The sequence below is a fragment of the Tursiops truncatus genome, chromosome 11, assembly GCF_011762595.2.
Source record: "Tursiops truncatus isolate mTurTru1 chromosome 11, mTurTru1.mat.Y, whole genome shotgun sequence".
NCBI classification, from domain to species: domain Eukaryota; kingdom Metazoa; phylum Chordata; class Mammalia; order Artiodactyla; family Delphinidae; genus Tursiops; species Tursiops truncatus.
In genome coordinates this window covers 47,797,218-47,809,567 of record NC_047044.1, presented here as the reverse complement: position 1 = coordinate 47,809,567, position 12,350 = coordinate 47,797,218, and the positions used below count along the sequence as shown (strand labels likewise).

At 41.2% G+C, this 12,350-nt stretch overlaps 1 protein-coding gene across 4 annotated transcripts in view; it reads left to right on the top strand.

Moving 5' to 3' along the window:
• Positions 1 to 1,178: 1,178 nt before the first annotated feature.
• NUP107 (nucleoporin 107) overlaps positions 1,179 to 12,350 on the top strand; it is a 45,357-nt gene continuing 34,185 nt past the window's right edge. Inside the window, exons 1-5 of one of the 4 annotated variants that reach the window (XM_019918572.3) lie at positions 1,179 to 1,325; positions 3,069 to 3,160; positions 3,676 to 3,762; positions 4,423 to 4,538; positions 7,907 to 8,051. In XM_019918572.3, coding sequence (XP_019774131.2) covers positions 1,318 to 1,325; positions 3,069 to 3,160; positions 3,676 to 3,762; positions 4,423 to 4,538; positions 7,907 to 8,051 — 448 coding nt within the window. In that variant the 5' untranslated portion in view covers positions 1,179 to 1,317. Of the gene's footprint in view, positions 1,393 to 3,068; positions 3,161 to 3,675; positions 3,763 to 3,873; positions 4,030 to 4,419; positions 4,539 to 7,906; positions 8,052 to 12,350 lie in introns of those variants that run through there. The other 3 variants (XM_019918571.3, XM_019918573.3, XM_019918574.3) reach the window with 3 other exon arrangements.

Genomic DNA, 12,350 nt, shown 5'->3' with positions numbered 1-12,350 from the left:
CATTTTCCATAAGAGAAAAGTGTTCTTCTGTACAAGAAAATTAGGATATGGGAAAAATGAGAGAGCACTAGGGTGAGACCCAAGTAGTGATTGGAGGAGGAGAAAATTAACATTTCGATGAGTGCTATGTGCAGTGCACATTTGACATCTCGGTTTTTTAAAAATTTTTTGCGGTACGTGGGCCTCTCACTGTTGTGGCCTCTCTCGTTGCAGCACATAGGCTCCGGACACGCAGGCTCAGCAGCCATGGCTCACGGGCCCAGCCACTCCACGGAATATGGGATCTTCCCGCACCGGGGCACGAACCTGTGTTCCTTGCATCGGTAGACAGACTCTCAACCACTGCGCCAGCAGGGAAGCTCTGACATTTTGTTTTAATCCTCCCAACAACTCTTCGATAAAGGCGTTACCTCTGTTCTACAGATGAGGAATCTGCAGCGCAGGGGTTTCGAGCCTAGATGGAGCCCAAAGCCACGTTTCTTCAAAACCCCACGTCGTCTCAGCAGAAATTAGCTATGAAGAAGCCTTCCTAGAATGACATTTCCCAGGATTAGAGTGGAATGTAAATGCCTAAGGCAAAACTTCGACTGATTCCTTCAGGGCCAGAACATTCTTTTTGCCTATCCTGCACTTTGCAATAGAGGGCAATACCAACATCTTTTATGCTTTTTTAAGACAGGTGATCCTTTTCTCCTTAATAGGGAAAAATACCAAGTAAAGAACAAATAGCTATTATGGAAAACAATTTCAAAAACTGTAGGGGGTTTACACTACAGTTCAAACAAGGTGAGTACAGTAAGAGAGAGACAGGGACCCCCGAGGTGTAGCGCAGAGACTGCACGTCAGAATTCCAGGTCCAGGCTGTTTCTGACAGAGAATACCAGGAAATGACTTCACATTTTTCTAGACTATCAATATACGTCAAGTATCCCAGCAGGATAATCCCGGCGCCTGGACCACGCCCATAAATGCCAGTCAAGCAAAGGGGCGGCCGCACAGCGAGGCGAAACGCTCCTTCCTGCCCCGCCCCCTGCCCCGCCCCGGTCCTGCCCCGCCCCGCCCAGTGACGTCAACCGCCGGCACACCTTTGCGCCTGCGCAGACCGGACAAGCAGCGGCAGGCCGAAGAAGTTGCGCATGCGCCGAATGGGAAGTTGTTCCTTCTCCTCTCCCGCCTCTCGCTTCTTTTTTCTACAGCGACTTAGCGAGGACGTGCTTCCGGGTCAAAGGGTTTGCTTCCGGAGAGCGGGAAGGCTGAAACGCGGTGGTTAAGCTGGGACTGAGTTTGCAAGGTTCTCGGTGGGAGAAGGCTATAGCCATGGACAGGTCAGTTCTGGTGGTGACGGCCGAGCCCGGACACTTGTCCCTCCAGGGTGTTGGAGGAACGAAACAGGTGAAACCCGACTCCCAGAGGAAGCCGACGAGGGCCCGGGTGCTGACCCTAGGACTCCTTTTCCGGGCTGGGGGGACTGCACCTTATGGGAGAAAGGCCGCTTGGGTCGGGAAGGGATACGGCTAATGATAATCTCCTGGTTCCCACGGCGGCTCTGCCATCTACTCACTTTCGCGCAACATTTTTCGCTCCTGGGTTGGGCGAGGTAGGAGGTGGCCCGGCATTCGAGATGCTGCGTGACCTGCCCTAGACCACAGAGCCAGTCAGTGATGGAACAGGGATCTCAGCCCAGACTTTCTGATGACAGGTTCCAGCACCAGATAGTTATTGTGTTCTTTCTATGACCCTGGCACTATGCCAGACATCTGCGTTAAAGATGAGTTATTCAAGGTTCTTGGTCTCGGGGGAATGTGTAGTGGAGGAGACAGCCGAGCAGTACGGAGTGATAAGTATTTTGTACTGCTCTGTGGGAAAAGAAATGGGGAGCAGTGAAGTCTCCCTGTCATGGGAGGTATCAGGAAGACCTCTCAAAGGAGAATACTTTCTAGTTGGTGTTTGAATAGTAGCAGTAGCCTACATTGAGTAACTTAAACGCTTTAAATATATTATTAGCTAATTTAATCTTTCTAACAATCCTGTGAGGATAGCTACTGTGATCCTCTTTTTACACCTAACATTGGGGCTAAAAAAGGTTAAGGAACTTGGTCAGTTAGGAAGCTAACAAATAGAAGAACCAAGTTGCCAACCTGGATCTGTGTGTCTCTAGACTCCAGGAGGCTGTTTGATGAGTAAGTATTCACCAGGTAGACCAAGGGGGCAAATGTAGGCCTCTGTAAAAGAAGCAACATGTACAAAGGTGTAAGGATACGAAAGCGTAGCCGAATGGTCACATGCAGTGTATGTTTGTATGGAGTGATGTTTTGGCTGAATATAAGGCTGGACTGGTAAGCTGGGGTCAGATTGTAAAAACCATGCTAGGAAATTTGGACTTGATTCTGTAGGCCAGAGATAGCTATCTGAAGATTTTCAAGTGGAGGAAATGCATATTAGATTCTTGTCTTAAGATACAGACCTCTTAATTCACACAATTTATTTTCTAGACTTTGGGCAGAGAATGACAAGGGCATTGTGACTACAGTAGTGCTGAGACAGGAGACACCCTTAGTGTAGTCTGGGGAGAAAAAACTTGAAGGATCATTTCTCTCCAATTTACTAGATTTCTTTTTTACTTAGCCTCCCAAGTCACCAGCTTAAATAGTGGTATCCATGGTTTGAAGTATTTTGGAAACTACAGAAGATCCTTTTAAGAGTTCCTGCAGTTTTAGGGACCTCAATCCAAAGAGGAAAGGTTTACCTTCATGAAGCAGTTATCTAAAACAGTGTTATAATATAGATTTAGATTCCACGTGTTAAAATAATTCCATAAGAGAAAATAACAAGTAAGTATTAGAAAGTCATAGAAGTCTTTGTGCAGGTAAAATGTGAGCAGGACTTTGAGGGATACGCAGGATTTGGAGCCATAGGGGCATTGGCAACAAAAATATCAAAGACTTGGCTACTGGGATGATCTGCATCTTGACTGACTTAGGATCCTTTGGTCCAATCATGATGATAAAATTTTTTTGCAAATGCTACATTCTCATTTCATTCACATGAGCTTGATTATGCCATTTTAGGAGTGGCTTTGAAGAGATGGCATCTCCTGTGATCCGGGAGGCAGAGGTGACTCGGACTGCACGAAAACAGAGTGCTCAAAAAAGAGTTTTAAGTATCCTTTGCATTTTAAGCATGATTATAAAAATTGCAACATGTTGGGAATCAGGATTATAGACTTTTCTTTTTATGAGAGATATTAAACACTAGCTATAATAATAAAATGCTGTGGACATTAGTTTTAGGTTTGTTTTTTTTAAACTTCCCAGATGTGTTATTTTGTAAGTATAATGCTGAAATTCAGTGAGATTCATGTTTCCCTGAAAATAAGGATGTTCCATTTTACTGCTAACCATCATACGGTGGTTAGCTTCTGCTGAGATTAGATTTTTTTTATTATTTGAAATCTGACTAACAACTTTTAGTTCAATGTGTAGTAACCTAAGACTGATAACTGAGAATTTGAAGGCGAGAGGGAATTATTTACTCTTTGCATAGAAAATGTGGTAGCCATAAGATACTTTGCCCTTGAAAAATGTATTCACATATTTTGTATAGTGTAAATATGGTTCATTCTATCTTTGCTGGTGTCTTTTCTACATGAAAAACTTTTCTTAACTTTTCCTGTAGTTCGGGCATCCCAAGATGAAATTTTTGCTAATACTACACCAAGAAACCAGGTTATCCCCCGAACTCCCAGTTCATTTAGACAACCTTGTAAGATTTTTTTTTTTTGCTTTTAAAGCATTTAATAATGATAACAATAATAGCAACTAATACCATAATATATATTATATTTTATAAATTATCTCTAATTAAGAACAAATAATAATGATTGCAGTTACTATTTGTTGAACTCTTACCATGTGTAAGTCACTGTTCTTTACATAAATGCATACTAACTATGACATAGGTATTATCTCTATTTTGCCAAGACTGAATGTGAGACTTAGAGAAGTTGATTAACCCAGATAACATAGCTAGGTAAGTATGTAAGTAATGGAACCAAAATTCGAACCATAATCTGCTTACTCCAGGGCCCATGTCCTCTATACTATAGTATGCTTTATAAAATTAGAATTTGGCAAATTCATGGACTCATTCGTGTTCCTTTTTTTATGCTCAGTTGTGCTATAATGAAAGCATCTCTGTTTGCAGTAAAGTTTTTCTTGGTGGGCTCGGTAGTACCAAAAATTCATGTTTAGAAAAATAAGTTGAATCTTCATATGATGGAAATGTTAATATTGAAAGTATTTATTTGGTTAGAATCTAAATAATTGAAAAGTGAAAATTATACTTTATTGTTTGTTTGCTTGTTTTCTTCCATGATCAAGGCTCACGCATTTCGAATTCTTTTTACTAACCTCTTCCTAGTAGTTACTCCAACAAACCGAAGCTTACTAAGGCAGCCAGATGTTTTCTGCATTCTTGGAACTGGAGGGAGGTCTCCTCGGCTTACACAGTCTTCAGGGTTCTTGGGAAATCTGTCTATGGTATGTAGAAAGATGGAGCTGAAATTTTCTTCCTTTTTATTAACGTAAGATATTTAGCTTAAAAGCTTTTAATGAGAATTGAAGTCTTATTTGTCATAAAGTAATTCGGTTATGTTAATTGAAATCAGGTTTTGATTAGAAAGACTTTCAGAAAACTGAGACCCTTAAGCATACTCATGTCATAGGTGGAAGCTGTGGCACCAGCGGCAGTTAGTTGCCTACAAAATGTGTTAATCTGACAGTTTGCTGATCAGAATAAATCAATTCCGATTGGTTGCTATTGGTATAAAAGCTGAGCCCAAGAAGCATAGAAGGGAAGGAAGCCAGGAGTAATCAATGAAGACTGTCATAAGGAAGGAGGACAAAGCATTAAAGGAAAGACGAGAAAATTTTGGGAGAAGTAGATGAGACACTCTTTATGAATCACTATGGTCCAATATTTATAATAGCAAAAGAAATGTCTTATAAACTGTGATACAGAATGACTTGACCTAGGTGCTTAAAATACCCTATAGAAAAAGAAAGAATTGTGTCTAACTGAGAAGAAGAAAATGGAAGACTTTTGTTGGAGTTGTAGACTATTATGGCCCATTTAGTTCCAAAAGATAAAAATGGCTCTTTATTTGGCTCTGTGCTTATTAAAAAGAGGTTTTGCATGTTAAAACTCTCCTTGTCTTAGAAGGTTAAATCCATCTTAGCAATGTTTATTACAGTCTTATGAATTTTTAGAGTGTTAATATCTAACAGTGATCTAGTCATTGAACAGTTTTACTTTGCTTATGAAACTGGTTTATTTTGACAATGTTTATTCTTATTCCTCTTAAAAACATGAGTGAATTGACTGCTTCTGTGTTTAAGCAAAAGAAAATGAGTTTTATTATTTACTGCTTCAGAACTGCAAGATTAATAGTAAAATTGTTACTCTTTTAAAGGCCAGGATAGAGTAAATATGTATTGATTATTACAAAATGTTTGGAAATTACTTTGTAGTCAAAGATATTGTCTTGATTTGTTTTGCCTATTTTATTTTATTTTTGAATATTTATTTATTTTCCTTATTGTTTTGGCTGTTTTGGGTCTTAATTGGGGCACACGGGATTTTTGTTGAGGCATGCAGGATCTTTTCGTTACGGCGTGTGGTCTCTTTGTTACAGCGTGCGGGTTTTCTCTCTCTAGGTGTGGCACACTGGTTTTCTCTCTCTAGTTGTGGTGCGTGGGCTCCAGGGTGCGTGGGCTCTGTAGTTGTGGCGTGCGGGCTGTCTAGTTGAGGTGCGAGAGCTCAGTAGTTGTGGTGCATGGGCTTAGTTGCCCTGTGGCATGTGGGATCTTAGCTCCCTGACCAGGGATTAAACCCACATCCCCTGCATTGGAAGGCAGATTCTTTACCACTGGACCACCAGGGAAGTCCCTGTTTTGCCAATTTTAATATCAGCTGTGAGAAGTGGTCTTAGATAGCCCTGAAGGAAGTACAGTTATTTGCTATGTTGATTTTACCATGTGTCTACCTGCCAAGATTTGGTTATGGACCAAAGTATTTTTCTGAATGCAGGATATCACTGCTGTGTAAGATTTTCAGTTTGATCTTTATAATAATGATGATTAGTATCCAGAAGGGAGTAAACTATCAATCAGTCTTCAGTAGCTGCAGCTAAGCTCTCCTCAGCCCATAGTTACTACCTCACTAATATATAGGGCCTCAGCACCCATCTTTAGCATTTTTCCTTGGGGAGACTGATTTAAAGGTACATTTTTATTGTTGCTCATGCCTAGATTTTAAGTAAATTTAAAAAAGCTTTTTATTACTATTTTTTAATATGTCCAAAAATACAATAGTAGAGTAAGCCTCCATGTATTTATTGCCCACCTTCAACAGTTATCAGCATACGGCTGACCTTGTTTCATCTATACCCACAAGCCTTTCTCCCACATTATAGTTCCCAGATTTCATACCATTTTATCCATAAATACTTCAGTAGGTATCTCTGAAACATAAGGATGCTTTCTTTAACGTAAGTACAATATTGTTAACACATCTAACCCCTCCCTACACACACACAGAGTAATTCCTTTATGATTTCAAATAGCCATTTTATGTGTACTTTTTCCATTACAATACGTATTTCATTAAGTGTTCATACTTCTTCAGTTGTGTCAATTTTTTTTTTTTTTTACGGTACGCGGGCCTCTCACAATTGTGGCCTCTCCTATTGCGGAGCGCAGGCTCCAGACGTGCAGGCTCAGCGGCCACGGCTCCTGGGCCCAGCCGCTCCGTGGCATGTGGGATCCCCCCCGGACCAGGGCACGAACCCGTGTCCCCTGCAACAGCAGGCAGACTCTCAACCACTGCGCCACCAGGGAAGCCCAGTTGTCGGTTTGCTCAAATCAGAATCCAAACAAGCTCAACACATTGCATTTGCTTGGTATGTCTCTTAAGTATTTTAATCTATAAGTTCCTCCATCATTCATTTTTTCTTTACCATTTATTTGTTGTAGAAACTGGATCATTCATCCTGTACTATTTCCCAAAATTAAAAAAATTGATTTGAACTAGTCCTAGAGCAATAGAACTAAAGCTGGTATTAGTTTACTTATTAATATCAGCTTAAATATTACAAAATGGAATCTTTATTGGCTTTTTTTTTAAAGTATGGAGTAGTACAAAGAAGAAAACTAAAAAGCTGGGACTGGGACTTCCCTGGTGGCGTAGTGGTTAAGAATCTGCCCGCCAATACAGGGGACATGGGTTTGATCCCTGGTTCCAGAAGATCCCACATGCTGTGGAGCAACTAAGTCCGTGCACCACAACTACTGAGCGTGTGCTCTAGAGCCCACAACGACTGAGCCCGCGAGCCACAACTACTGAGCCCGCATGCCACAACTACTGAAGGCCGTACGCCTAGAGTCTGTGCTCTGCAACAAGAGAAGCCACCACAATGAGAAGCCCGCACACCGCAACGAAGAGTAGCCCCCGCTCACCGCAACTACAGAAAGCCTGTGTGCAGCAAGGAAGACCCAGCGCAGCCAAAAATAAATAAATAAATAAATTTTAAAAAGAAGGAATATACTGCCTTTTTTAAAAAAAAAAACGCACCAGGACTTCCTTGGCGGTCCAGTGGTAAAGACTCCAAGCTCCCAGCGTAGGGGGTGCAGGTTCAATCCCTGGTTGGGGAACTAAGATCCCACATGCCTCATGGCATGGCCAAAAAAAAAAAGCCATGATTTCCTTAATAAAATGGCCCCATGGCTATCTTTTAAAAGTGAAAAACACATACCTATGGTCTTTAAAAGGTTTTAATAGTATTGAAGTCTTCATTCCCTCAGCAGCAATAACCACATTACTTTTCTGTATCTTCCTTTTATTTTTTCAGGTAACTAATCTGGATGACAGTAATTGGGCCGCTGCATTCTCATCACAGCGTGCAGGGCTCTTCACAAACACAGAGCTCCACAGTGTAACAGAAGATGTAACTCTCAGTGCTGTTATGTTACGGGAGGACGATCCTGGAGAAGCTGGTAAAACTTCGTTTGTAACACAGTAGCTTGTCGTTTTACTAAGATCAAGGAAATTATCTCCTATTCCTGAACATCATTAAAAAATATTTTTGGGGGCTTCCCTGGTGGCGCGGTGGTTGCGAGTCCGCCTGCCAATGCAGGGGACACGGGTTCGTTCCCCGTCCGGGAAGATCCCATATGCCGTGGAATGGCTGGGCCCGTGAGCCATGGCCGCTGAGCCTGCACGTCCGGAGCCTGTGCTCCGCAACGGGAGAAGCCGCGGCAGTGAGAGGCCCGCGTACCGCAAAAAAAAAAAAATTTTTTTTGTTAAGCCAACGAGTTATGGTAATGGCTACGACATTTGATGTAGCTCTAGGAGGTTGAGAACCTCACGTTAGTTCTCAGTTGGAGCGGCATTTTGCCGTTTAATCTTTCAGTATAAGTAGTAGCCTGTTAGGTTATTAGACTAGTCTCTAATATTTTTATTTCCATATTTGTGCTGTTGAAAGAGCTTCTCTTTTTCTTTTGGTTTAATTTTTATCTGACGTTGTTGACATGTTTTATTTGGCCTGGATGCTAGTGTTGTTTCTTCAAACAGTACCGTGACTATTCTAACTTTACGTTGGTTATCACCATTCCCTTTTGGAAAAAAATCTGCTTTTAGTGTCTCTGTACCTGCACATTATGACATAGGTTCTTCTTCATTTTATTATTATAAGCTAACATATATGAGTGCTAGTCAGTATGCTTACCACTGTATGAACACTAACTCCTTTCATGGTCCATTAAATAGATACAGTAACTGTTTCCATTTTCAGGGAAAGGAAACTGCTGCTTAAAAGGATTAAGTGACCTGTTTGAGCTCACCTGGCTAGGAAGTGATGGCACCAGGATTTGAAACTAAGCAATTTGATTCCAGAGCCCCTCTCTCTCTCTCTTTTTTTCCGAATAAATTTATTTATTTATTTATTTATTTATGGCTGTGTTGGGTCTTGGTTGCTGCGCACAGGTTTCTCTGGTCGCGTCGAGCAGGGGCTACTCTTCGTTGCAGTGCGCGGGCTTCTCATTGCGGTAGCTTCTCTTGTCGCGGAGCACGGGCTCGAGGCGTGCAGGCTTCAGTAGTTGCAGCACGCGGGCTCAGTAGTTGTGGCTTGTGGGCTCTAGAGCGCAGGCTCAGTCGTTGTGGCGCACGGGCTTAGTTGCTCTGCAGCATGTGGGATCTTCCGGACCAGGGCTCGAACCTGTGTCCCCTGCATTGGCAGGCATATTCTTAACCACTGCGTCACCAGGGAAGTCCCACAGCCCTTCTCTTAACTCTCTGGTGACCACTGCTTCTTTGTAGTATTTGCCAGTTATAAGTACTCAAATATTGAGTAACTCAAAAGTACTTTGTACTTTAATCTATAAAATATTTCATTTTTAGTGTGAACCATGGCTGAGGCCTTAAATATTATACAGTATTGTAGTAGAGTGTATGTATTTTCCCTGAGTAAAATATGTCATTTTAGTATCTATTGTAACTTTCTCAGCTACTTTGTTATGGTGTACTTAAAATATAATTCAGATGTTTCAAAATCTGGCTCATGGTTTTGTAGTAATGGTTAACAGATTACTGAATAGTACATTTTGGAATCTTTAAAGACTTGTAGGTAACAAAAGACAAAATAACTTGGACTACATCAAAATATGTGTCAAAAGAACAATCAATAGAGTGAAAAGGCAGCCCACAGAGTGGGAGAATATATTTGCAAATCATATATCTCATAAGAGATTAATATTCAGTATGTAGAAAGAACTCCTACAACTCAACAATAACAGAAAACAAACAACTCAGTTGAAAAATGGACAGAGGACTTGAATAGACATTTCTCCAAAGAAGATATAAAACTAGCCAATAGGGCTTCCCTGGTGGCACAGTGGTTACGAATCCGCCTGCCAAGGCAGAGGACATGGGTTCGAGCCCTGGTTGGGGAAGATCCCACATGCTGCGGACCAACTAAGCCCATGTGCCACAACAACTGAGCCTGCACTCTAGAGCCCACAAGCCACAACTGCTGAGCCTGCGTGCCACAACTACGGAAGCCCGCGCGCCTGGAGCCCGTGCTCCGCAACAAGAGAAGCCACCACAATGAGAAACCCGTGCATTGCAAGGAAGAGCAGCCCCCACTCGCCACAGCTAGAGAAAGCCCGCGTGCAACAAGGAAGACCCAACACAGCCAAAAATAAATTAAAAAAAAAAACCTAGCCAATAAGCACATGAAAATTTGCTCAACATCTGTAATGTTGCATTATTAAGTAATAATTTGCGTTAAGGAAATGCAAATCAAAACCACGAGACACCACCTGAACGCATTAGGATGGCTACTGTCAAAAAACCCCACAAAAACAGAAAAACCCCAAACAAACAGAAAATAACAAACGTTGTCAAGGATGTGGAGAAATTGGAGCTCTTGTACATTGTTGGTGGGAATGTAAAATGGTAAACAGTGGTGCTTCCTTAAAAAATTAAAAATAGAGTTACCATATGATTTAGCAATTCTGCCTCTTGGGTATATACCTAAATTCTGCCTTTTGGGTATATACCCAAAAGAAGTGAAAACAGGATTTTAAAGAGCTTTGTGTTCCCTTATTTGTAGCCCCATTATTCATAATGGCTAAAAGGTAGAAGCAACCCAAATGTCCATTGATGGATGAAGGATAAATAAAATGTGGTATATACTTACAGTGGCATATAATTCAGACACATGCTACAACGTGAATGTACTTTGAGGACATTATGCTAAATGAAATAAACCAGTGGCATAGGGACAAATACTGTATGATTCCACATATGTGAGGCACCTAGAGTAGTCAAACTCATAGACATAGAAAGTAGAATAATGGTTGCCAAGGTCTAGGGAAAGGGGAGAATGGGGAGTTATAGTTTTAGGATTTTTTTTTCTTTTTTTTTTTGAGGTGTAATTGACATAACATTCTGTAAGTTTAAGGTATACAACATATTGCTTTGATACACTTGCATATTATTAGTGTTAGCTGATACCTCCATTGTACTTTCACATCACATAATCATAATTTCTGTGGTGAGAACATTTAAGATCTAGTCTCCTAGCAACTTTCAACTAATACAGGTTTATTGATTATAGTCAATGCTGTGCATTAGATTTCCAGAATTTACTCATCTTCTAACTGCAAATTTGTACCCTTTAACCAACATCTCTCAATTCCCCCACTCTCTAGTCCCTGGAAACCACCATTCCACTCTCTGTTTCTATGAGTTTGGCTTTTTTAGATTTCCTCATGAGTGATATAGTACAGTATTTGTCTCTCTCTGTCAGATTTATCTTACTTAATGCCTTCAGGGTCTATCCAGGGTCTGTCCTGTCACAAATAGCAGGATCACTTTCTTTCTCATGGCTGAATAATATTCTGTTGTATATATATACCACTTCTTTATCCATTTATCCGGTGATGGACACTTAGGGTTTTTCCCTGTCTTGGCTGTTATGAATAATGCTGCAGTAAGTGTGGAAGTACAGATACCTTTTTGAAAGCCTGTTTTCATTTCCTTTGAATATATACCCGGAAGTGGTATTGCTGGATCATATGGTAGTTCTATTTTTAATTTTTTGAGGAACCTCCATACTGTTTTCCATAGTGGCTGAACCAGTTTACATTCTCATCAATAGTGCACAAAGGTTCCCTTTTCTCCACATCTTCACCAACACTTGTTATTTCTTGTGTTATTGATGATAGCCATTCTAACAGACGTGAGGTGATATCTCATTGTAGTTTTGATTTGTATTTCCCTGATGATTAGCGATGTTGAGCATCTTTTCAGGTACCTGTTGGCCATTTGTATGTCTTTTGAGGAATGTCTGTTCAGTTCCTCTGCCTATTTTTTTTGCTGTACGCGGGCCTCTCACTGTCGTGGCCTCTCCCGTTGCAGAGCACAGGCCCCGGACGCACAGGCTGAGCCGCCATGGCTCACAGGCCCAGCCGCTCCGCGGCATGTGGGATCTTCCTGGACCGGGGCACGAACCCGTGTCCCCTGCATCGGCAGACGGACTCTCAACCACTGCACCACCAGGGAAGCCCCTCCTCTGCCTATTTTTAAATCGGATTGTTTGTTTTTGAATTTTATGAATTCTTTATATATTTTGGAGATTAACTTCTTATCAGGTATATAGTTTGCAAATATTTTCTCTCATTCCATAGGTTGCCATTTCATTTTGTTGATTGTTTGTTTAGTTGTATAGAGCCTTTTAGTTTGATATAGTCCCACTTGTTGATTTTTTGCTTTCATTGCTTGTGCTTTTGGTA